The sequence below is a fragment of the Caloenas nicobarica genome, chromosome 22 (genome assembly GCF_036013445.1).
Source record: "Caloenas nicobarica isolate bCalNic1 chromosome 22, bCalNic1.hap1, whole genome shotgun sequence".
Taxonomy (NCBI): Eukaryota; Metazoa; Chordata; class Aves; order Columbiformes; family Columbidae; genus Caloenas; species Caloenas nicobarica.
Window position 1 is genome coordinate 2,747,260 of NC_088266.1, and position 26,049 is coordinate 2,773,308.

Genomic DNA, 26,049 nt, shown 5'->3' on the forward strand with positions numbered 1-26,049 from the left:
CCCGTCCTGAGGGTCCAAGCCTGTGACCTGGACAGAGATCGGGTGCAGGTCCCGGAGCAGCAAAGGCAGGATGGGGAGATGCTGGGGAGGCTGGTGCGGGCTCCTGGGGGGCACAGGACAGAGATGCCAGCTCTACCCTTGCTCTCATCCCCTTTCCACGCTGCAGTCACTTGATGGCGTTGCTGACACGATCTGCACGGAGCAGCAAAGGGAGAAAGCAGTGAGGAAGAACCCGCCCAGTCCTCCCAGTCCTTGCAGGATGGTTTTTGCAGCTGGTGTAGCAGGCAGGGCTGGTGCAGGGCTCCTCCAAGCTGCAGGAGAGGTGCAACTCTGCTGCTTTGCTTCATAGAGCACATGGCTCGGGGCTCTGCATCCCACCCAGGGTCCCTTAACGCTTGTGCTGGGCTAGGGGATGAAGAAATCCTGTGGGAAGCACGTCCTGAGCTGCTGTGTGGGCGAGGAGAGGGGCTGGGATCCCAACTGTGGCTCTGCCATCAGTCACCAAGTGAGCTGCCAGGCCAAAGTCACACTCCTGGAGCTCCAAATCACCTCTCAGACAGCCCCATAATGAATTCCCCCTTGCGCCTAGCTGGTAGAGAGCATCCTCCCCTTGTTATTTCTTGCTTGCTTTCTTCTCTAAGTCAAAATAATCTCCCCCTCCTTCTTCCCCCGCCTAGCATTTAATCACTTCCCGATATCTTGACGGCCTCTGCCATGTTTCCGCAGCGAGACAACCTTCATTATCTCTCCCCGGAGCAGGTGAACTCTTGCCAGCTGCTGACTTTACAAGCCCCGTTAGCATGGCTCCGGGCATCCCGTGCCAGAGCAGCTGAGCTGGAAATGCTCCTGCACCTCCTGAGCATCCCCCGATACCCCTGGGCAGCTCCTGGCACGAGCATCCTTTGCAGGGGAAGGAGAGGATTAAATCAGGTCGTTGGCTGGGAATCGAGAGTGTGCCTTGAGTTACAGCCCTCCATCTTCTCCTTCGCTGTTTCATTTGCTCAGGTGCCCTGGCTGCTCTCCCTTGTTCTCTCTTTTTCCTTCCTTAGCCCCGTTTTCCTGCCCGTACGCCCAGCGAGCTCATGGCCTTGATGTCTGCCGTTCGCATCTTCCATGGCATTTGCATATAAAGGTGGTTTTAATAGGGTAGGACAGCTAGGGAATGAGAAACTGATATATTTCACTGCTGCTGGCTCCTCCTGGGCCTTGTAAATCACTGCATAAAGCATTACAGAGCCAGGCAGGGAGAACTGCTGCCTAGCAACTTCTCCTGCTGCCCCAGGGGAGCTGGATGTGGCCCCAGAACCACCTGAAAGGTCTCCTTTGAAAGCCCAGGTCTGGCGGGAGATGAGCTGGAACAGAAGAAAACCTGCTCGGGGGGAAAGAGTTGCAATGTAATTGGCAGAAGTAGCCGCTTTTTGCATCTGAATGTCTCGGTGAAGGGAAGGGAGGGATGAGTCAGCCTTTGGGGAAGGGATCTGGAGATGCAAGGCAGAGCCATGCCACCACCCCGAAATGCAGCAAGGAAAACTCTCAGGGTCATAGTCTTATCCTGGAGAAAGTTGTCGATTTGGAGGACAATGAGATGCAGGAGAGCCAAAAAAACGCCATTAACCCATTCTGCCCAGGTTCAAGCAGTTGGTGGGTGTGGGAGCTGATGGGATGTGGGATCCACCACGGCAACATGGACCTCTGGGGCTGCCTGTCCCAGCCAGGCAGCTTTAATCTGAGCCCCCTCCCAAGTGCTGGAGGGGATCTGGGGCAAGTGTTTGCCTTGTATCTTCCCACCAGGGTCTGCTCTCCATCCCCATTTCCACCAGTGGAGCCACCAAGCCCAGGTCTCCTCCCATCCTGGGTTGGTCACCGCTCTGTCTTCAGGGCTGCAGGAGCCAAAATGAATTGGCAGGGACACACAAGCATTTTGGGGTCTCCTCATTCATTCTCACCCTTGCACCTCTCCCCAGCTCTCTGCAGGTGACCCCCCCGTCACCGACAGGCTCCCAGGAAGATGCCAGGGCTGATTAACCGGACAACCCGCTCCCCGCTCCCACTCACCGCGTCGGAGGTGACGTCGTGCGTCAGCGGCTATGCCTTTGGGATGACAGCGTCCCTCACCTACCGCAACCCAGAAACCCAGGCTGTTGAAGGCAAGTTCCAAGCAGTGAAGTTCCAAATGCCAGAGCTACTATGGGAGCTTTAGTGCCAGGGATATCGTAGAATCATACAAGTTTTGGTTGGAAAAGACCTTCACTGAATTCAACTACTAACCCAACACTGCCAACTCCACCTATACACCATGTCCCTAAGAACCTCATCTACATAGAATCACAGACTTGTTTGGGTTGAAGGGCCCTCCCCAGCTCCCCCAGTGCCCCCCCTGCCATGAGCAGGGACATCTGCACCAGCTCAGGTTGCTCAGAGCCCCGTCCAGCCTGGCCTGGGATGTCTCCAGGGATGGTTCAGCCACCACCTCTCTGGCCAACCTGGGCCAGGCTCTCACTACCCTCAGGGCCAACAATTTCTTCCTCATGTCCGGCCTGAATATCCCCTCCTTTATTTTAAAACCATCACCCTTTGTTCTATCGCAACAGGCCCTGCTAAAATCTGTCCCCATCTTTCTTATTGGCCCCTTTAGATGCTTGTGGGAAGAGCAGCCAAGGGCATCGTGTCCTCAATTGTACCCTTCACAGTCCAAGACTACAATTTTTTAAGCGTGAAAAATCCCAGGAGCATGCAGGGAAGAGCCAAGAGGGATCTGTCCCGCTGTGGTCCTGGCTGGTGGGTCTGGACAAGTGCTCATTTTTGGTAAAAACCCTTCTGCTGGCAGGACTCTTTGTGTACCCCTTGGATGAGTGCACCGCCGTGGTGGGGTTCGAGGCGGCCGTGTCGCGACGTGCCGTGACAGTGCAGATCAAAGACAAAGCCAAGATAGATGAGACGTATTTTGACGGCTGCGGCCTCCCCGATGGAAGAGCTCGCGATGGAAGCGGTGAGGGGGTCAGGGGCATTTTTGGGGATGAAAACCAGGGGAAGAGGGATGGGGGGGTGGCAGGAGGTGGCAGGGGGTGACATATGCCATGGCATGGAGGGGGCTCCTTGTGAAAGTCTGAGCCTTGGGTTGTGGTGCTCGTGTCCTTTCAGGTTCTGCCAAAAGTGGTAGTTAAGTCTGTTTTGGAAAATGCTGTTTCTTCTGGACAAGCGAAGGAGTGGTGCAGGGGGCTGGGGGTCTTTAGAGAAGTGCTGATGTGTGCAGGAAGGGCTGGGTTGGTCATTTGGTCCATGGCTGAGGTGGTCACGGGATGCCCAGGACAGAGCATTGTCCATGGTTATGAACCTGCATCTCCCTGGTGTGGTCCTCTCTCTGTACAGGAAGGATCATGATGGATGAGGACTTGGAGAGGATTGTTTTTGTAGCTAACCTGGGCACGATTCCTCCCCTGGAAAGCGTCTCCATCTTCATCAGCACCTCCTCTGAGCTGCAGACACTGCCCAGCGGGGCCGTGAGGGTCCTTCTGCCAGCTGTGTGTGTCCCCAAAGTCCCCCAGCCCAGCCTGGAGAATGCCAGCAGCCTTTCCAGCCACCAGCTCCAAACGTACGAAAAACCACGGGACAGGGTCTGGCTGGGATGGAGCTGGGGGAATGCAGGACTGGGGGAGCAGAATCACAGAATCACGGGATGGTTGGGGTTGGAAGGAACCCCTGGACATCATCCAGTCCATCCCCCTGGTTCACCCAGAGCAGGTTGCACAGGATTGCATCCAGGCAGGTTTGAATATCTCCAGAGAAAGAGACTCCACAGCCTCTCTGGGCAGCCTGGTCCAGGCTCTGGCACCCTCCAAAAAAAAAAGTTTCTCCTCGTGTTCAGACAGAACCTCCTGTGTTTCAGTCTGTGCCCGTTGCCCCTCACCCTGGCGTTGGGCACCACTGAACAGGGTCTGCTCCATCCTCTGACACCCACCCTGGAGATATTTATAACATAAATAAGATCCCTCTCAGCTTCTCTTCTCCAGGCTGAACAGCCCCAACTCTCTCAGTCCCTCCTCATCAGAAAGATGCTCCAGACCCCTCAGCATCTTTGTGTCCCTCTGCTGCACTCCCTCCAGTAATTCCTTGTCTTTCTTAAACTGGGGAGCCCAGAACCGGACCCAGTACTGCAGATGGGGCCTCACCAGGGCAGAGCAGAGGGGCAGGACAACCTCGAAAGCCTGAAATTGCTGTGGGAGGCTGGAGATCTGCTGCAGGCTGTACCCCCAGCAAATCTGCAGTTCCTGCAGGGGGTATAAGGTCCACAGTGTTGACTGGGGTTTGTGTCACCTGCAGGGACAAGCGCTTCTGCAGATCGGGGAGCCCGGAGCGAGGGAGCAGGTTGTGCCTGGCTCAGCTGCTGGAGAACGAGGCCACCAACCCCTTCGAGTACGAGTTCAGCTTCCACCTGGAGATCCGAGGACCGTGCTTGCTGGCAGGTAGGAGCACCAGGCTGGGCTGTCACCACCTCAAGGCAACGGCCACATTCTTCCTCCTTCTCTTGTCCCCCGTGTGGAGTCTGTTTTGGCAAGTTAACTGTGCTGGGGTGGATTTACCAGTGCTGATGTTGACATGGGGTGTTGATACAGCAGAAGCAGCACATAGTCTTCTTGGTTCCTGACCTCTGCCATCTTGCTGTCTCTTTTAAGAACCTTGCGGTTCTTAGGGACATGGTTTAGTGCTAGATTTAGGTTATGGTTGGACTCGGTGATCTTAAGGGTCTCTTCCAACCAAAATGATTCCGTGATTCTATGATTCTCCCTGGTCTTCCCCGTCCCTAACTATACCTTGGTTTCCCCGGGCAGGCGTCGAGAGCCCCACGCACGAGATCCGAGCAGACGCCGACCCCTCCGCTCGCTCCGCCAAGAGCATTGTCATCACGTTGGCTGATAAGCACACCTTCGACAGACCCGTGGAGATCCTGATCCATCCAAGCGGTAGGTGGGCTCTGCGTCCTCTCTGCTGCCCTTGCCCCTTCCTGGGATCCAGCTGGATTAGCTCTGGTTTTGTGAATATATCAGGTGTCAGGCTTCCTAGGAGATAAAAGGGGCCTGTCAGAAAGATGGGGACAGACATTTTAGCAGGGCTCATTGCAACAGGACAAGGGGTGATGGTTTTAAACTAAAGGAGGGGAGATTCAGGCTGGGCATGAGGAAGAAATTGTTGGCCCTGAGGGTGGTGGGAGCCTGGCCCAGGTTGGCCAGAGAGGTGGTGGATGAACCATCCCTGGAGACATCCCAGGCCAGGCTGGACGGGGCTCTGAGCAACCTGAGCTGGTGCAGATGTCCCTGCTCATGGCAGGGGGGGCACTGGGGGAGCTGGGAAGGGCCTTCAACCCAAACAAGTCTGTGATTCTATGTAGATGAGGTGGGGGCGGGACTGGATGGGCTTGGAATATCCTTCAACCTAAACTATTCCATGATTCTATGATAATCCCAGCACCTCTCAAGGTTGCCCGTGCTGCCCAAGCTCAGAGGTATTGCTCTTTGTTTCACAAATGAAGGTTCCTGCATCTCTCATAAACCTAAAGTTCAGCTCAGGCTGTTCTTCACCCGATTCTCTGTATTTCCAGAACCACACATGCCTCATGTCTTAATGGAAGAAGGTGATATGACACCTGCAGAGTACGAACGACACCTAAAGGGGAAGAATGATTTCATTAAAGGCACTAAGAAGGACCCCAGCGCTGAGAAAAAGGTGAGAAGCAAAAGCTGCAGGCATTAGCTGAGGCTTCCCTTGGAACTGGAGATGTGCAAGTAAATAATTCCTTGCTTGCTTGCAGTACCAAATATTACACTGGCCCAGTGAGTTCTGCAGCATCCTCCCTCGGAGAGGTGCTTGTGTGGAGGAAGAGGGGAAAATTCTGCAGTGCTTCTCGTAAACTGAGTGTGGAAGAAGCTCTGAGTTGGTTTTTGTGTGTATAATTAGTTCTAGTCTAGCATAGCACAATTAGATACGTACATTGTGGGTATTATAATTATTGCAGTGACATAGAATAAAATATTCTTTTAATTGCTCAGTAAATGTTTACCGTTTCTGGATAGCTGTCAGAGAGAAAGAAGTGATTTTGCTTGGAATAATGAGCTGAGCTGAAGACAAGGTAGGAGAAACTTCTCTTTGTTCTGCTGATCAGCAAATAGAAAAAAAAAATCTGCTCTGGGATTTGTGCTTCGTCTTTTTGGCAATTCTGAAGCGATGAGTGACAGCAAATGCTTCTGAGCTGCCACATCAGGGTGTCTGGGATCCAGGGAGACAGAGCTCTCCGAATTTCCAGGGTGGGCATCTCACCTACAACACTTGTGTGACCGCAGCCTCGGGCTTTATGTATCACCTCCCTGTTTTACACGCACCCGTCTTCTCGTTTGCGACCAGGGATGCTCAGTTCCCCCTGTCAAACACCCCAAACCCACTGCGGAGCTGCCTCCCCACACTGCCGTGATTTCTCCTTTCACATCAACCCTTTTAAAGTTCCTTTTCGCCCTTCGCTTTCTCTCGCAGCGCGACGCAGGGATGGGGACTGCGCTTGCTTGCGCAACGAGCGTCTCCTCTAATTGCGTTCGGCAGGTGGAACGAAAGGAGACTCCCACGCTCCAGCTCAGATGGCTCTCTTCTTATTTCTGTGTCTTTAGCACGTCAAATTATCTAAGGGGGGGTATCATTCCGGAGCCATTTCCCTGCAGGAAATCCACCTTTTTTGCCTCAGGAAAGCAACTGCGTGGAGAAGTGAAGAAGCAGAGGAAACACCCTGAATATCTGGAGGGGATAATGGGCTTGAATTGCTGCTGCTTGGAGGGTGAACGCTGGGCACCTCTCAGCTTAAATTAAATTAGCCCAGAAATTTCAGCAGTAAATGATAATTAATTCTCCTCCCTCGGTTTGTTATGCAAAAGCCTTGGATGCCTGGCAGCTAGCAGGGTGCTGGGGACGAATGCGTGCTGGAATCAGCTCTCGGTCAACGAGATCTGATTAGTTTACTGTAATTGGATAAGGGGTGATGGGGAACGGAGGGGAGGAGGAGAGATGGTGCTGGCGAGATGTTGGCTTTGCTGGCTGACTTGCAGCAGCAGCTCTGGGGCTGTTGATTAAAGCCTTTGCCTGTAAAATTTACTCTGAGGGGAAATCCAGACTATGGGCTCATCCTGATCATGCTGGGATTTTGTGTCTTGGGTCCCTGAGGGCATCCCAGGGAACCCTGCGGTGGGTCCAGAGCCGCAATTCAGTCCTTGGACAGAGAGACATCCCTCTAATCTGAAATGTGATAAACCTCCGTGCTGGGAAAGATGTCAAACAAAATAATGTCGCATGCCTGGAGGGAAATGGGATGGAAAAAGCCTTTCCAGTTCCCAGGGACTGATAAATTTTAATTTATACTGCAAAGCATGAGAGGGAAATGCAGGAGGATGCGCGAGAGCTGGGGTGACAGCGAGGTGCCTGTCCCTGTGATTGGAACCGTCATTTCACAGGGGTCAGAGAAGCAGCACTCAGCCGAAAGCGAAGCTCATGTGTATGTGTCAATCCACAGGTACTCTTGAATTTAGTGATTTATGGAAAATAAAGGTTGTTCGCTAGATCTAGGGATATGACTTATGGCTGGAGAAAATAAACCCGGTTATTTGGGGTCTGGTTTACTCCTGGTGAAACCAGCAGCTTTTGAAAAAGGGGGAAAAAAGGCAAATAAAGCCCCTGAGGACCGAGCTGCTTATTGTGGCAAATGTTTCAGCACTGCAGACCCTGGGCTGTGCTGATGGGGTGTCCTGGGGCTCCCTGAAGAGCAGCAATGGGCTGAGACCCTGAACTAGGGACTGATTTATACACCCATAGCAGCAGATTATACACCCATTACAAGAGAGTTTTTTTCCAGTTTAATTTTATCACATTTTTAACAAAGATTGATACTTGAACTAGAGCGAGGCAAACACAGAAAGCATCAGAGTTGTGTGCAGTACAGAGACGTATATCATGCGGGTTTGTATCGAACTGTGTCCTCAGCGGCTGGTTCGGCTTCGCAAAGCGTTTTTATCTGTACAAAGAAAAATGATAAAAGAAACGGGCAGAAAAAACACCAGCAAACCGGAGGCGAGAGGAATGAATCGAAGTGGTGAATACAGCACGCTGAGGGCTGTATCTGTCACTTCATTACTGAGCAACCACGGACAAAACCTCTGGCGTGCCTCTCTGGGGTATTAAACTCTGCTAATTAACCATGTTTTGGGGGAATCTCTTGAGCTCTCTCCTTTCTTGCAGATGGAAATCATCAGGAAGCGGCTGAACAAGGACATCCCCCACCACCCCGTCGTTATGCTCAACTTCTGCCCTGACTTGAGGACGGTCCAGCCCGACCTCCGGAAAGCCCAGCGGGAGTTTATCTTCCTCGTGGACCGCAGCAGGAGCATGAGCGGGGTGAACATCACCCGCGTTAAGGTACCGCGCAGGCGGGGAAGCGCCTGCGTGCCAGCTAGGGATGAGTGTTAGAGAGAAGCGGTGGCTGTTGAGCGCTGATGAGTGTTCATTAGGAGGGGATGGGGGGTAATTATAGGCTGTAGCTTTAGTCATCTCAACCGTGTGGCTTGTTAGGTACCTGCGGTGAAGCTGACTCTCCCCCGTGCTGTTCCTTTTCCTCTTTCTATCAGCGCATCAAATGCAAAGATGTTTTCTTTCCCCCTCCTTTGCTCATCTCCTGTATCTCTTGTCCAATTCTCCCCATCTCCGGGAGCTCCATGGGACACTTCAGGGCCACGTGCTGACCATGCATGAGGTGATATTTTGCCGATGGGCAGCTCTGTGCACCTGGAGAAATTGTTTGAACATGATCCCTCCCTTTTTCAGACACAAACGAATGCCTGCGGGAGCTTATGAGAGGTGTGCTGAGACCTCTGGATAAAAAATGGGCTGTAGAAAGGTCTTGTCCTGATATTTTGTGGGTGTGAGGTTCCCTGGTCAGGTAAGACCCATGAGAGCTGGGCTTGGCTTTGTGCTGCTGCCCAGAGGGGCTGGAGAGGCTCCTGCCTGGAGCCCACTGGGGACCACCCTGTCCAGAAAAGGAGAAATCACTCCGGTAACTGGTTAATTATCGGTATCCCTGCCTAACGCACTTTGGAGGCTAGGTTGGTGTCCAGCTGGCAGGTCTCAGTGATAAGCTGCAGTCTCTGTCAAAAGCTTTTTTGGAAAGTTTATGTCTTGATTTTTGGGGCCGGGTAAACCCCAATAACTTAATATTGCATCCATGTGCTGCCCTGTGCATCTTTGCTGAGGACAGCGAGGGAACCGCAGAGGCAGGTTCATCGCAGGGGTTTGGTTGCATTTGGATGTCCGAGAGATCCACCGAGCAGCTGTGTCCCCTGGTGTCCTGCTCACACCCTTTCCTAACACAAGTGCCACCCAGATTTGGACCCAAATGCTCCCCTGGGTATGGCTGCACCCCCTTCTGCAGGACTAACCACCCAGGGAGCATCTCCTGGTCCATCTCCTTGCCCGTCTCACTGGCAAAGCGAGGCTAATAACTGGGAATTGACTTCTCTGGAGGCAAACATCTCTCCTTATTGAGCTGCCGTATAGATACTGAGTGCAATGGGATGGAGATCAATATTTACCACAAGAAGCAATAAATCTTTCTGCTTGCTGAAACAGAAAGTAGGCATCGGTTGCCCACTTTGGGAAATGCTTTAAGAGAAATATTTTGAAATTATTATTTTTTTTTACTTGTAATTAGTTCCAAGAGGGGATGTCAGGATTGAGATTTGGAAGAGCCATCTGGGAAGCCAGCAGTCTAAATATACTCTCGCCGGTTTGAGAGAACAGCTTGGTTTAAAGTGCTCTGGAGCCTGCGAAAGGGCAGCCCTGTCCTCGTACAGTATTTTGCTGATTTGCAGCGTTTTGCTGATTCTTATGGGGGTCAGGAACCAGGCTGACCTCCCACCCATCTCTCACCCACCCCCTGCGGTGACTCTTGGCCACCACGTGTGACAAAGTGAAGATGCTGCTCTTGCTGGTTTGACCTTGGCAGCTCCTCTCTCGGGGCTGGCTGGAGGGTTTTTGCTGCCCCAGGCAGCCTGGCAGGAGTTTGCCTTCGTCAGCACATAAATAGAAAGCACCGACCTGCTCCTGAATGCTGCCAGCACTTTTTGCTTTTAATTGGCCTCCACGCTAATTGCTCCCGCTGCCCCTGCAAGCTCGGGAGCTCCTTGTGTGGCTCTTACCCGTTGCTGCCAACACGAGCTCCATCCTGGAGTTGTCCACAGCCATCACGTATGCCTGAGACAATTCAAATTGCTCTTCTCTTATGTAAAAAACAGGAATAGGCAAGTTAGATAACCACCTCTGCTAAAGAAAAGAGCTTCAAACTGTCTCTCCCAGTTATTTTAATTGATGCCAGCTATGGATATAAGAGAATTGGGGATGGGGGAGGCGCTTCCTTTTGTGTAACTTGGAGCTGTTTGTTTATTTTTCTGCGGGTTTGGACATTGAGATGCATTGCGTGTCGCACTTCTCAATTTCACACTCTGCTTCTCACCCACCAGCTCCGTGCTGCAGCACTGTATTGCGAGCACAAATTTAATCAGCTAAAAACAAACAGAAAAATTTGTCCAGCTCTTTTTTTTCTTTTTTCTTTTCTTTTTTCTTTCTTTTTTTTTTTTTTTTTGAAGGCTCCCCGTTTTCCTCGCGGCTTTAGGACCCAAATATCATTAAGGGACTTTGGGAAGAGCAGACTAATATGCAGGGCTTTCTCGGTGCAGTGCACGTGAAGGAAGTGGTTGTTTTATTATTGAATGCAGGGGGGAATAAGGTGTGATGGCTGTGGGCAAAGCTTTTACTGGTGAAACTGGGGCAAGCAGGCAGAGACCCGCTGTGCCTGATGTCCGTTTGCTTCTGACCCCCCCAGGAGGCCCTGTTGGTCATTCTCAAGAGCCTGATGCCAGCGTGTCTCTTCAACATCGTTGGGTTTGGATCCACCTTCAAGACCCTTTTTCATGTCAGTCAGACTTACTGCGAGGTGGGTGATGGGGGAGACACATGTCCCTGGTGCTGGGAGGGGGCTGGAGCCCCGCCTGATGATTCTCCTTTGGGCAGGAGAGCTTGGCCATCGCCTGCGAGAGCATCAAGAATATCCAGGCTGATATGGGTGGCACCAACATCTTATCGCCTTTGAAGTGGGTCATTCAACAGCCCATCCACAGGGGCCACCCCCGGCTGCTCTTTCTGCTGACAGACGGAGCCATCAGCAACACGGGGAAGGTCCTGGAGCTGCTGCGGAACCATTCCTGCTCCACCAGGTACGGAGGGCAGCATAGATTCATGGAATCACGGACTTGTTTGGGTTGAAGGGACCTTCCCAGCTCCCCCAGTGCCCCCCCTGCCCTGAGCAGGGACATCTGCACCAGCTCAGGTTGCTCAGAGCCCCGTCCAGCCTGGCCTGGGATGTCTCCAGGGATGGTTCAGCCACCACCTCTCTGGCCAACCTGGGCCAGGCTCTCACCACCCTCAGGGCCAACAATTCCTTCCTCATGTCCAGCCTGAATCTCCCCTCCTTTAGTTTAAAACCATCACCCCTTGTCCTATCACGAAAGCCTGGCACAATAGGGGACACACTTTTTCTCCAGCACAGCTCCATCTCACAGACGTTCCTCCAGGAGAGAGATTGCTGGTATGGACCATGGGAGAACCTCAAAGGGTTTGGAACAGATCCCAGAAGTTCAGATGCTTTTTAAACAATCAAAAGCAGGATAATTGGGCTGACAGCTTCACAGGCTTTCGGCTGATGCTTCCTGCTAGGAGAGATTGACACATGAACAATCTTCCTTGGCTTTTATTTTTTAAATTTTTTTTAAAGCACATCTGGGTCTGGCCCCAGCTGCTTCCAGGATGGGGCTGCGCAGAATTGAATATGCTGAAAGAGAGCAATATAAAAAGCAGCTAATTTGTGCATCCAGCTCCCAGCCTGGCTCCGCAGCCCTGATGGCAGGCTGCTCTGCCTTCTCCTCTGCCTCTTTAAGGGGCATGAAACAGAAGAAAAATATAAGAAAACCTTGTTCTTCTCACATCCTTCAGACTTCAAGGCTTATCAGGGAAGCTGCTCTGTCCTTTTTTTTTCACCATATGGAGGTTTAACTGTTTAGGGCAACCCATTCCTTGCTCTGGTAGAGGCACAGGGGTGGGCTAAGCTAAATGCAGTCAGTTAGGGCATGGTCTTGGTGTGTGTGCCCTCGTCTCAAAAGAAGATAAAAGCTTTATTTAGGAGGGTGTGAGGCTGAACTCAGATTTGCAGCCAGCTGAGGATTAAAAACCTCGAAGAGAAAAGCCCCTCATGCAGATGCTGTTTGCTGCTGGTTTCACCCTCAGCTCTCAACTGCCCTGGCTGAATGCCACATCCCATCCATGGAATCACAGAATCGTTTTGGCTGGAAAAGCCCCTCGAGACCATCGAGTCCAACCGTTCCCCACCCCTGGCACTGCCCCATGTCCTGAGAACCTCATGTCCGTCTGTCCAACCCCTCCAGGGACGGTGACTCCAGCACTGCCCTGGGCAGCCTGTTCCAATGCCCCACAGCCCTTTGGGGAAGAAATTGTTCCCCAGATCCAACCTCAACCTCCCCTGGCGCAACTTGAGGCCGTTTCCTCTGCTCCTGGCGCTTGTTCCTGGGGAGCAGAGCCCGACCCCCCTGGCTCCAAGCTCCTTTCAGGCAGGTCAGAGATCAGAAGGTCTCCCCTCAGCTCCTGTTCTCCAGCTGAACCCCCAGCTCCCTCAGCCGCTCCCATCACCCTTGTGCTCCAGCCCCTCACCAGCTCCGTTCCCTTCTCTCAACTCGCTCCAGCACCTCAAGGCCTTTCTTGGCGTGGGGGGCTCAACCCCATCCCATCCCACCCCCACCCCATCCTTCAGCCCAACCCAAATCCTGACTCATTTTCCTCGTCATCAGGGGAGCATCCTCGCCTGGCTGATTCCTCCTTCCTTGAGAAAACATTTATTTTAATTGTGAGCAGAGATAATTACTGGGTCTTTAGTGCTATTGACCACAGGCGCTCAGCAGGGAAAAGAGCTGAGCTGGCAGCAATGCAGCTTGTTTGTCCTTGCAGGGGACACACAGGGGCTTTGGGTCCCGCTGGGGAGCCCCCGAGCATCGTGGCTGGAGGCTGCTCTGCAGCGAAGGGGTTTGGGGTTTGCTGAAAGGAGGGTTTGCTGGTTTCTGACCCTCCTGTCAGCCACCTAGAAGAGGAGCTCGTTTATTTTTTTCCTCCGGACATGCTGGGCAACTGCACAGCAGTGGGATAATATAAAAAATATAGACAAAAAAATAAATTAAAAAATATTTACAATACAAAAATAAATTAAAATATAAAACTATAAAGGAAAATATAAATAAATATACAGAAAATATAAATAAAAATATTTAAAAATAAATTAAAAATATAAAAATTATAAATATAAAAATAAGGTGGGGTCTTCTGCCTGCTGGGAGTGGGTGAGCTGCGTGGGGCTGGTACTTGGGATGGCTTTGCCCCCGCCCCGATTCTGACCCTCCCTGTCCTTTTGCAGGTGCTACAGCTTCGGCATCGGGCCGAACGCCTGCAGGAGGCTGGTGGGGGGGGTGGCTGCCCTGTCCAGGGGCATCGCCGAATTCCTGGCAGACGGCGAGAGGCTGCAACCCAAGGTAGGACCAACTTCTGAGGCTCTGAGGATGCTCCGGTTCAGTGAGGGGTTTTACTCCTTGTCCTGGTGCTGCTTTGCCACCTCCCCCTCGGCAGCGGGAGGGGATGAAGGAGCATCTTCATCCCTGGCTGTTGGAGGGTGCGGAGGGGTGTGTTCACCGTCTGTGCGGAGACGGATAGAAGTGATCGCCACGATAACGGCGGCTTTGCCTTCAAAGGCAGCAGCTGCCTCTGACACCGGCGAGGGCAGAGGAACCGGCATCAAAGCAGCCAATTAATTCTGAAGTCAAGCTCAGCCCTGGCTTTGCTCAGGCGAGAAGTACCGGTGGTTGGAGCAGGGAGGAATCCACAGTGACAGCTTTGCTTATTAACTTTAAAGCAAAAGGGGGGGCAGCCTCCTCATTTCCACTCTCCGTGTGAAGACTGAGTGAACCGATGTGCCTCAAACATGCCGTACGAATGGCTCTGTCCCGCGGTGAAAGCGCGGAGCCTGGTCCGTCATCCACCGGATGACTAAACCCAGGGACAATTGAGTCTTTAGCTCCTAAATATCTCCAAAAAGCTGGCCTCTACGTTCTTGATCTCCAAAGCAGGAGTTCAGAAGTCCAGCCCCTCTGCAGGAACCTGGAGCACACAAACACTTCTGTGAGAAAGAACAGCATCAACATTTCTGATGTAAATTAAAAGCAAAGACAGTGAAGAGAGGTGTCGTTTTGTTTTCTTTTGTTTTTTTATAGAGCTATTAATAAAGAGCTTTGCGGGCTGTGCGACAGTCTGAGGCATCAGTTAATGGCCTTATAAAACACAGCCCGGTGCGTCTTCCTGAGCCTGTGAGAAAGCAGTGAACAATAGAGAACGTTGGAGCTGTTCTGCCTCAAAATGAGGTGTTTGCTTCCCCTGGTGCACACGGAAGCTCTTTAGGTGGCTCCCTGGTAGGTTCATCCATGAGATATTCACGGATATTGGTTTTCTCCATGTGTTATTGGTAAGAGCATTGTTGAGCCCCAGCAGTGGCTTATGCCAGCGAGGACCTGTTCTCCCCTGGCTCCAAGCTCCTTTCAGGCAGGTCAGAGATCAGAAGGTCTCCCCTCAGCTCCTGTTCTCCAGCTGAACCCCCAGCTCCCTCAGCCGCTCCCATCACACTTGTGCTCCAGCCCCTTCCCCAGCTCCGTTCCCTTCTCTCAACTTGCTCCAGATGTGCTCTGCTGCCTTTGGTACAACCGCACCCCTCTGCTCTCTGCCTCAGATGATCAAGTCGCTGAAAAAGGCGATGGCTCCAGTTCTGAGCGACGTGTCCGTGGAGTGGGTCTTTCCTGAGAGCACCGAGGTCTTGGTTTCTCCCATCAGCACCTGTTGCCTCTTCCCTGGTGACCGCCTGGTCGGCTACAGCATCGTCTGTGACACCTCCCCGTACATCTCCAACCCCCGATCGGTGAGTCCCCCTGCGCTGGTTGCTGGGGCTGTCCCGGGAGCTGGGGGTGTTGGTGTCCATGTGCACAAGAATTACAGAACAGTTTGGGTTGGAGGGACCTTCCCAGCTCCCCCAGTGCCCCCCCTGCCATGAGCAGTGACATCTGCACCAGCTCAGGTTGCTCAGAGCCCCGTCCAGCCTGGCCTGGGATGTCTCCAGGGATGGTTCAGCCACCACCTCTCTGGCCAACCTGGGCCAGGCTCTCACCACCCTCAGGGCCAACAATTTCTTCCTCATGTCCAGCCTGAATCTCCCTCCTTTAATTTAAAACCATCACCCCTTGTCTGTATCATCACAAGTGTGCATCTCAGCTCTTTGTGCGTGGTCAGGAGACGTCTCTTGCTTTTTTGCTCTGCCCTCAAGTGAGATGGCGGGTGAGACATTGGGGAGAAATATGAGTTCAAGGGCTCTGGTGCACAAGCAGTGGCTCCTCTCGGCTGGGAGCCAACTGACCGACACGATGGCAGGACCTCTTCCCTCTCTCTGCTTCCCCCCAGGACAAGAGGCGACGTTACAGCATGATGCACTCCCAGGAGTCGGGCAGCTCCGTTTTCTTTCACTCCCAGGAGGAAGGAGCAGGCGTGGAGAGCTGGAACCACTCCAGAGACTCGGAGAGCTGCTGCCCCACCGAGCGCGGCCCCGATCAGCTGGTGGTGGGCAGAGATCCCGGGGGAGAATCCGACATGGACACCGGTCAGATTTTCCTCTGTACAAGCGTGGGTGTGATGCCCCTGTCTTTTAAATCAAACTTCTGTGCCGATTTGCTTGTCGGACAAATAAATTGCTTTGGCTGTATCTATGCAAAGAGGCGGAGGGGTTTGCAGGAGGGATGACAGATCTCCTGAGGCCTGAGCGAGTCTATTTGGTTTGGATGTTTTATCCTAACCTGTCAGGAAATCAAGGAAAGCCCTGGAGAACTGGCTTCCCTGGAGATTTTCAAAACAGCTCTAGCTTTGGCCACAGAATTATTTACAAGCTTCCCAAGCAAATGGGTAGACTGTCCTTGCACCTGCAAAGCTGTTGCTTCCCTGCAAGTCCTGAAGTTGCAGCTCGAGATCAGGAGAAGGGGGAAAATGGAACCAAAGCCCTGTCCCCAGGGTGTCACCCATCTCCATCGCAGTTCAGCTGTGTCAGCAACACGTGGTGTAAAGCAGCTGGTTGCACCCCAGAACGGCTTGCACCCCAGAGCTGGTTGCACCCCAGAACAGGTTGCATTTCCACGCAACAGGGAAATCTCTGTTCCTTGTGGGATGTTCTTCCCTTATCTTCAGAGAGGAACTGTGCCGCACATCCCCCCAGCCTTGTCAAAAGCAATGAGAAGTCATGCCTAAAATGAAATTTTACTCTTGCTCTGACAGGAGAATGTCTGCGCTAATGAAATTTCATTAGTAAACGCTTTGTCTTCTCCAGGGAGGTTTGGGGAAATGCAGTCTGAGAACCGCTCAGACAAAACCTCCCCAATCTGCTCTCCCAACTTTCCCTGGAGTTTTGAGTGTAGGCTCTTATTTACTTTTGTGGTTTAGGTGCTTTGCTTAAAACCACGCAGGGCCAAGGCTGGATGCTGCTGGTCCCACTCCAGAGTGGAGCTGATCCTCTCTCCCAACATACAGGCATGGACGTCAAGGTTTCCTCCAGGAGACGGGCGTACAGCACCCCCCAAATTGCTGACCACGAGCCTTGCAAGAAGGTGCCCACGGCCAGTGATCCCAGCAGCGCCCTGGTGAAAAACCCCCTTCGGAAAACCCACCGTCAGGACCTGCAGCAGGTCAGCCCCGAGCCCTGGCAGGTGGATTTCCAGGTACGTGATGCCCGGAGAGGCTTCGCCTGCATCAGGAAAATCTCAGATGCACAAGGGAAAGAGCCTGGCTCACGCTAGTCCTCATATAGAAATATACGTGCCCGTGCTTTGTGCTGCAGCATGTCACATCATCTGAGGGCTGGGACAGCTCTGCTGTGGGACACGCTGAGAGAGCTGAGGTGTTCAGCCTGGAGAAGAAAAGGCTCTGGGGAGACATTATTGTGGCCTTTCCATACTTAAAAGGGGTCGAGAAGAAAGATGGGGACAGACATTTTAGCAGGGCCTGTTGCGATAGGACAAGGGGTGATGGTTTTAAACTAAAAGAGAAGAAATTGTTGGCCCTGAGGGTGGTGAGAGCCTGGCCCAGGTTGGCCAGAGAGGTGGTGGAGGAACCATCCCTGGAGACATCCCAGGCCAGGCTGGACGGGGCTCTGAGCAACCTGAGCTGGTGCAGATGTCCCTGCTCGTGGCAGGGGGGGCTCTGAGGGAGCTGGGGAGGTCTTTTCCAACCCAAACTGTTCTGTGATTCTGTGTCCTCCTGAATGGTGTGATGTCCTTTTCCTGCAGCATGTAGCAGGTGAAATTTGGGAAGATTTTTCAGCTGTGAAAGGATAGGGATGGTTTTCTCCCATCCTTGGCATTGCCAGGATGCTCTGCTCTGTAATCAGCATCTGCAGGGCTGGGAGGACCATCAGCACTTTGGTTCCCATGGAAACTCTGAGTAGGGGATGTTGGGAGTTTTCATTTCTCTTCCTCTGCGGGTTAGAGATGCGCTGGGTGATGGGGGGCTGGGGGTGAGGTGAGGTGAGGTGAGGGGACTGAAGGGGACGAAGGGCCAGTGTTTCACAGGGAGGTATGAGACCTCTGCTCCCTCCGGATGCAGTGCTGAGGGTGAACAGCATCACCTGACAAAGGGCAACCAGTGGTGGATTTTAGGGCTCCCTGTGACCTAGACAGCATCACGAATGTCCCCAGAGCATCCTCCTGCCCACGGGACACTCAGTGCAGAGACAGAGACGGAAACAACTCCCTTCTGGAGGGCAGTAAACAGTTAACAGTATTCATCCTGCTCTTAATTAATTGCAGCCTGGTTTTGCCATCCCTCCTGCTTGGAGGGCTCCCGGCGGCTCTCCCAGCTCCCAGACCGGCTGCCGGGGCTTGACATTTTCAGGGGTGTGAACGTGAGCCCTCGGCTCGTCTCCGTGCTGGGAAGGAAAGGTCAGCGTGTGCGATGGGCAGCTGAAATCCTCGGCTCCATTCCTGGCCACGTTCTTCTGGCTGGGAGGAGGGCTTGGGCAGGAGAAGGAGCAGATTTTGAATGGAAAGGGTCTGGCAAAGGCTTCTGTGACCGGTCTGCTTTTAAATGTCTCAGTCCCGGCTTGGTGAGTAGCTCCTGGAGCTGCCTGCCTCCCATTTGTGTGGCGGTTTCATAAAGCATCAAAAATTTAGTGGTGATGGAGGCCACGTTCTTGCCTGCCACCCGAAAAAGCATCTTTCCATCTGTCACTGCAACCCACTGCTTTTTGCCGCCTCTGTCCATTGCTGGTGTTGTGCTGGGAAGACAGAGAGGCTGTTGGTTTTAGAGAGACCTTCCCACAGCCCCGAGGACAGGGACAGAAACAGCCAGACCTTGGGAGAGGGATGTCCATGTGGGATGTGGGACTGGAGATGCTGGAGGAGGAAATCATGTGTCCTGAAAGTGGAGAAACAGTCTTGTTAAAGAAAAAAAAAAAAAAGAGAGAGAAAGATAAAAATTCCCTTCTTCTCATCCCCTGTGCCTCTCTCCTTTCGTTACTAAGCAACTGCTCCTTGATCTTTCTGTCTCTCATCTTTCCTTTGGTTCCCAAGTGAAATCATTAAAATGTCTGGAGGAAGGAAACTCATATTTTACCTTCTGCCTGTCTGGGGAAGGAGCCCCTGGGGCCGGGGTCCCTCGGGGACACCCCGCAGGTCTGATGGAAAGGGGGCTGAGCAGAGAGGGACCCGCGTGTTTCAGAGAATCACAGAATAGTTTGGGTTGAAAGGACCTCCCCAGCTCCCCCAGTGCCCCCCCTGCCATGAGCAGGGACATCTGCACCAGCTCGGGTTGCTCAGAGCCCCGTCCAGCCTGGCCTGGGATGTCTCCAGGGATGGTTCCTCCACCACCTCTCTGGCCAACCTGGGCCAGGCTCTCACCACCCTCAGGGCCAACAATTTCTTCCTCATGTCCAGCTGAATCTCCCCTCCTTTAATTTAAAACCATCACCCCTTGTCCTATCGCTACAGGCCACGCTAAAAAGTCTGTCCCCATCTTTCTTATCAGCCCTCTTTAAGTACGGAAAGGCTGCAATAAGGTGCAAGCACACATTGCCAAGCACAAGTACCCAGTATGTCACACTGGGAGCGGCAGGGAGCAGACGGGATCTGCAGGGACAGGGCAGGTCCTTGCTGGTTCCATCCCTCACATTTTCTCTTCTCTCAGTCCTTCGCAGCCCCCTCACTCATCTCTGCCACAAGGATCTCCGGGACGGGGGCCCGGCGGCCGTCCCTGCTCCACCGCAGCTGTGTGTCCTTCTGCCACGACGCCGAGCCCTCGCCGGTGCTGGACGGGCTGCAACAAGCGGATCCGGGAAGGGGCTTGGGAACATTCAATGCCAGCGCAAGCCTGAGGTCTTCATCGGATAGCCGGAGCCCCGGGGAACTGGGTAACTGGGGAGAGAGGGAGGCAGGGCCAGCATCACCTGTCCGTGCCGGGGTTTTGGTGGCGTTGCGTTGCCTTCTGTGAAAATTAGAGTCATAGAATCACAGAATCATAGAATCATTTCGGTTGGAAAAGTCCCTCAAGCTCATCGAGTCCAACCGTTCCCCAGCCCTGGCACTGCCCCATGTCCTGAGAACCTCATGTCCGTCTGTCCAACCCCTCCAGGGACGGTGACTCCAGCACTGCCCTGGGCAGCCTGTTCCAATGCCCCACAGCCCTTTGGGGAAGAAATTGTTCCCCAGATCCAACCTCAACCTCCCCTGGCGCAACTTGAGGCCGTTTCCTCTGGTCCTGGCGCTTGTTCCTGGGGAGCAGGAGCCCGACCCCCCCTGGCTCCAAGCTCCTTTCAGGCAGTTGTAGAGAGTGAGAAGGTGTTTTCTTGGTGGCATTGAGGAATTCAGCTCCCACAGATTTGATTGATTATCTGCCTCTCCCCTCTCTGCAGACTCTGCCCAGCATCCTTCCTTCACGTTTGAAACAGAGACCTCCTCCGACTGGGAGCCCCAGGACTGGGACTTGGGCTCTGCCCGGGGCTCCCCGCACTCCCCCAGGACTCTCTGCAAGGCGGTGGTGAAGGGGCTGAGGAGCAACGAGCCTGTGCAGTGGGAAGTCACCTTTGATATCCGCCCTCTCTTCCGCGAGCGGGAGAACCAGGCGGAGGGCGACACAGACCTGTGGACCGAGACCTTCCACCACCTGGCAGCCAAGTCGGTGATCCGGGACTTTGAGCATCTTGCCGAGAAAGAGTGTGAAATAGAGCACGGTAACACGCAGCTCCCGGCCAGCCTGCGAGCTCCCTGCCCTGCCCCGGGGTGGCTTTCCAGCAGCTTCCCAAGTTAATACAAGGGCAGGTGGTGGTGGGATATTAGGGAATCTCTCACCCAGTTCCCAAATGACGGCCCCTTCCTTGAACCTTTCTCCTGCTTCTGCAGCCTTGCTGCACATTACCACTGTTAACTCATTGCACCTTGAATCCTGGGGTCAGTGCTGGGCCCCCCATGCCAAGAAAGCCCTTGGGGTGCTGGAGCGAGTTGAGAGAAGGGAACGGAGCTGGTGAGGGGCTGGAGCACAAGTGTGATGGGAGCGGCTGAGGGAGCTGGGGGTTCAGCTGGAGAACAGGAGCTGAGGGGAGACCTTCTGATCTCTGACCTGCCTGAAAGGAGCTTGGAGCCAGGGGGGGTCGGGCTCTGCTCCCCAGGAACAAGCGCCAGGACCAGAGGAAACAGCCTCAAGTTGCACCAGGGGAGGTTGAGGTTGGATCTGGGGAACAATTTCTTCCCCAAAGGGCTGTGGGGCATTGGAACAGGCTGCCCAGGGCAGTGCTGGAGTCACCGTCTCAAGTATGGAGCTGGGTCCAGAGAGCACATGGTCTGTAACCCCGGTGTCTCTCTCGTGGCAGGATCTGGGCGGAGGTACCATGTCAATGCTGTCCACACCAGCAAGGCCTGCAACGTCATCAGCAAGTACACGGCGTTTGTGCCAGTCGACCTGAGCGCCAACACCTACCTGCCCACTGTCGTCGAGTACCCCCACACGGGTAACATGGGGCTGGTGGAGGGGGAAACCTCTTGGGAGGGAGGGTGTTATATGAGAACCCTCACTCAGAGGAAACTCCTCCAGATATGGGGAAGAAATTGTTGGCCCTGAGGGTGGTGAGAGCCTGGCCCAGGTTGGCCAGAGAGGTGGTGGATGAACCATCCCTGGAGACATCCCAGGCCAGGCTGGACGGGGCTCTGAGCAACCGGAGCTGGTGCAGATGTCCCTGCTCATGGCAGGGGGGGCACTGGGGGAGCTGGGGAGGGCCCTTCAACCCAAACCCTTCTATGTTAGGTCTGGATGCCCAGAGATGACAAAGCTCATCAGCCTGTGGGGTTTGTTGCCACCGTGTGTGTGCCCGTCCCTCTCTAACGCTGGCAATTCCCTTCTCTCGTGCCAAGGGGCAGCATCCAAGCAAGGCAGCCAGAGGAGCCTGAGCTCGGGAACCAGAAAACATCGTGCTTTTTCCCAGGGATGTCCCCAGTCAGCTTGCGGCCAGAACGGAGACAATGGATTTTATGGCATGAGTAAGATTTCTTGGGGGTTTGTCTCCTTCCTTGTGTGGTTTGGTCTATAAAAGGGACATATTCCCTGCTCTTTTTTTACTTCTGCCTTCCTCTTTGAATATGATGCTCACCAGACACTTATCTGACCAGAGTTCACCTCCTTAAATGGGGAAGAAGCTGCAATTTCACATGAAACTCCCAAATCGCAGACAGTGGCTGCTGACAACACTTGGAAGTTAATTGGCAGCCATAACACAGATCATGTGAGGGATGAAATTGGCTGTAATTAGAGGCAAGGGGATGCAAGACACTTTGTTGTCACCAAATCCTCCCCTAATGAAGATGAGTGGGATTGGACCTTGTCTGGCGTTGTCAGATCTGCAGCTGAGTTAAAACCGCCCTGATCAGGCTCATTAACCAGTTAATGCCACAGGGAGGGGAAATGACCGTGATGCAGCCGGCGCGGTGACATGACGGCGATTTCGGCTGGGTTGCGTTGCTGACATGGTTCCTCCGTTGCAGATGCCGAGGAGAGCAGCCTGTCACCCTCCAGCACCCCATCACCCCACGGCGGGGAGCGCTGCGGTCTCCCCGAAGGTAGGGAAAAATCTGATGGTGTTTGCCAGGATGCAGGTGCATTGAGTCTGTGATTTGGGCTCTTCAGCAAATACTTCCACTGAGTTTTGCAGTTTTTTTATAAAACCTTATGACCTTATAATTAGCCCTGTGAACACAAGACCTGACTCCTGCCAGGGGTGCAAAGGACAGAGCCAGGTGGGGCCTTTGCTATCCATTTCCCCCCAAGGTTCATTTTTGAGAAGTGTGAGAATTTCATTATCCACATAGGAAAAATGGGGCAGGGGGGAGGAAGGTTTTTGCCAGAGACTCAGCAGCAGAACGAGATACCCCACGTCCCAGCACAAAGACTCTGCTCCCTTTTGTTCTCCTGTAGCATTTTGTTTTACTCCCAGCCTTGTGTTTCTTCCCAGGGCTGTTACAGAGCCTGTCTGCTCCCTCTGCACAAGCCCAAAAGTCCATCGAGAACCTATTTGCTGCAAGGTATGGGCCAGCTTGACCTTCCTCTGCCCTTAGCAGTTGTCTTGCACCTCCATGGGTCCAACAAAAACACAAATGAGCGGGAGAGGAAGAACTTAGATGAGGTTCTTAAGGACATGGGTTACCGCCAGAGTTGGGTTAATGGTTGGACTCGATGATCTTGAGGGTCTTTTCCAACCAAAATGGTTCTGTGATTCTGTGATTCTACGACACCCCAGGGTTAGCAGCTGGAGCCAGGATCAAGCGTGATGCCGGTGGCTGGGGACTGATGATGGTTTCTGGAGAGGAGGGTGGGCATCAGGAAGGGACACACAGGTTCTGGCCGCCTTTTTGTCCTCCTGCAGGTTGACCCTCAATAAAACCAGGCTGCTGACTCGAGCCGCCAAAGGGTTCATGAGCAAATCTGTGAGCAGAGCGAGCGAAGCCAGCTCCGAGGGTGACAATGAGAACACTGACTACCTTCCCCTGGTGAGCAGCTCATTCCCGGGTCCTGCTGGGGTTGTGTGGTCACTGTGGGGGAGCAGAGGGCAGGAGAATCCCCCAAATCCTGCCTCTTGCTCTCTAGTGGCCATGTCTAATGGTCTGCTTAGAGACTGAGACCTGTTCCATCATGCACGCCTTTTTCCTGAAGCAGTTGGTATCTCAGAGCTCTCTCTGTGCCCACTGCTCCTTGCAGGTGTCTCTGCAGCTGGCCTGTGGTGCCTTTCTCCTCAACTCGGCCTTCTGCGATGCTGTCAACATCCCCATGGAGAAGCTGAAGTGGACATCTCCCTTTGCCTGCCACCGCCTGGCCCTCAGCCCCTCCAGCTCCTACAGCTCCAAGAAGACCAGCCCCACCGGGGAGCACAAAACCCTCAGCTCCAGCCGGCAGCTCCTGGTTCCCGATGGCCACAGGAAGAGTCCCACCATCAGAGACATCACTCTGGAGGGTGCAGAAGATACCGGCCGCCTTCGCCACTTCTCGGGCAGCGCGGTGGAGAGCATCTCCAATGCCCTAAAAGCTGAGAAGGAACTTTCCCCACCGGCCATCACCATCCGCCGCTTCTCCTCCCCGGAGAACACATCATCCTTGGTCAAGTGGCAAGGCGACAGCGGCCGGGGCTCGGAGACGGATGGTTCTGAGGTCCAAGCGTTGCTTTTCGACATTGAGCTGCAGCAGCAGATGGAGCCGGAGGGGATGTTGTGGGCCACGGCGGTGGCCTTGGCTTGGCTGGAGCACAGTTCGGCATCCTTCTTCATCGAGTGGGAGCTGGTGGCCGCCAAAGCCAACCTGTGGCTGAGCCACCAGGACTTCCCACAGGGATACAGCCTGGCCACCATCAAAGCTGCAGCCCAGCAGCTCTTTGTCCTGCTCCGGCACTGGGATGAGAACCTGGAATTCAACCTGCTGTGCTACAACCCCAGCAGTGTGTAAGGAGGGCAAGGAGAGGGGCTTGGGCAGCGCAGGAGCAGGGACCCGTCCCTGAGGAAACACCTCCAAGGAGCTCAGCTCCTCTGCTGCAGGAACAGTGTGTTTATCAGAGCAAGCTCTGCAAACAGAACCAGCCTGGATGAAATTCTGTGCTCAGTGGTTGGTATTTTGCCCCGGGAGGGCACCTGCTGCCTGCCCGCAGGAGGATGCAGTTTATTTTTAACTGGAGCAGCACCTCCAGCTACAGCAGACCCTTCTCATTCTGGTTTCTCCTGCTTCCCAGCCCTGTTCCCAGGGCAGGTCTCTCCTGCTTGGCTTGTCCTGTCCTTGTTTGGCTGCCTCTGCCCAGCCTCAAATCTCTGCCAAGCCCCTGCTGCTGTCCCCTGTCCCCAAGCTGCTGCTCTCCTGAGGCTCCTGCCACCTCAGATGCCTTTTGGTGATGGTGAATGTCTGACAACACGCTCATGTCATGGACCAAGGAAAATCCAGGCTGGGATAGACCATAGGGGCTGGAGCACAAGTGTGATGGGAGCGGCTGACGGACCTGAGAGGTTCAGCCTGGAGAACAGGAGCTGAGGGGAGACCTTCTGATCTCTGACCTGCCTGAAAGGAGCTTGGAGCCAGGGGGGGTCGGGCTCTGCTCCCCAGGAACAAGCGCCAGGACCAGAGGAAACGGCCTCAAGTTGCGCCAGGGGAGGTTGAGGTTGGATCTGGGGAACAATTTCTTCCCCAAAGGGCTGTGGGGCATTGGAACAGGCTGCCCAGGGCAGTGGGGGAGTCACCATCCCTGGAGGGGCTGGACAGATGGAGATGAGGTTCTCGGGACATGGGGCAGTGCCAGGGGTGGGGAACAGTTGGGCTCCATGATCTTGAGGGGCTTTTCCAACCAAAGTGATTCTGTGATTCTAGGATGGTCCGTGCCAGCACATGCAGGGGATGCCTCTCCTTAAACTGGCTGCCTGGGACACCCCAGCAGGTGTGGGGACACTCACTGTCACCACCTGCAAGGAGCTGGGTGCCCTCACCCCCACTCCTCCGAATCCTCTGCCAGCTGGGGAGGCCCTGAGCTCGCTGCCCAGCCCCAGCATTGGGTCCTGCCCGGTGCCCCCCAGGACAGGCTTTTCTGCAGGATCCAGCTCCGCGGATCAAGTGCCTACAGAGGGAATCACCCACCGTCACCTCCGGTGTGGCTGCAGCACCCATGGAGCCCATCCAAAACCTGTTGCCTTTCGCCCCCTCCTCTTGCCGTGTTTCAGCAGGTTTCCATTTCGTGTCTGTGTGTCTCGGGGGGAAAACGGGAGGGAAATCAGTGCTGGGGACCACGAGCATCCCTCTGCTCTCTGCTCGCGGTGTCACCTCTCTGGTGTCCCCAGTACGGTGATGCTCGGTGATGTTGTGGGTCTGCCAGCCGGGTGTCTGGGCGCAGTTGTATTCTGTGTTGCATAAGTGTTGTTGTCCCAGTAAATCACAGTCTGCTTGACTGCCCAGTGCTGGTCGTTTCTTTTGAGGTTGGGGGGGGGTTTCCCTCATCCCCAGGGACAACCCAGCTGGATGGAGCATTGTGTGACCATCCAGAAAAAAACCCACAAAATCCCATCCTAATTTCATGTATGAGTCGAGATCAGGATTTCAGAGGGGAAGGAGCTTACATCGGGTTCTGAGGAGTTGTGTTTTGCAAACCCCGAATTGCACAGCGCTTTGTAAGTTGATGGATCTGGGGTTTTATTAATAAAAACCAGGGGCAGGAGGATTTAATTCTTCTATGAGGCAGAGACAAGGAGCAGAGAAATCCTGCTGCCATCTCTGTCTCCAGAATCAGAGATTTCAGCATTTATCCTGTCACCTGGCCCATCAGCAGGATGC

At 53.8% G+C, this 26,049-nt stretch overlaps 1 protein-coding gene across 1 annotated transcript; it reads left to right on the forward strand.

Annotated features, from left to right (window-relative positions):
• Positions 1–2,008: 2,008 nt before the first annotated feature.
• On the forward strand, positions 2,009–24,189 carry VWA5B1 (von Willebrand factor A domain containing 5B1). Its single transcript, XM_065650118.1, has 21 exons — positions 2,009–2,147; positions 2,828–2,989; positions 3,370–3,592; positions 4,321–4,463; positions 4,830–4,961; positions 5,597–5,721; positions 8,269–8,445; positions 10,904–11,014; positions 11,092–11,294; positions 13,556–13,670; positions 14,915–15,100; positions 15,637–15,832; positions 16,750–16,937; positions 19,399–19,621; positions 20,123–20,440; positions 21,077–21,214; positions 21,615–21,740; positions 22,242–22,316; positions 22,709–22,778; positions 23,120–23,243; positions 23,452–24,189. Exons 1-21 carry the CDS (start codon positions 2,009–2,011, stop codon positions 24,187–24,189), a joined length of 3,912 nt encoding a protein of 1,303 aa, XP_065506190.1.
• Positions 24,190–26,049: the final 1,860 nt, after the last annotated feature.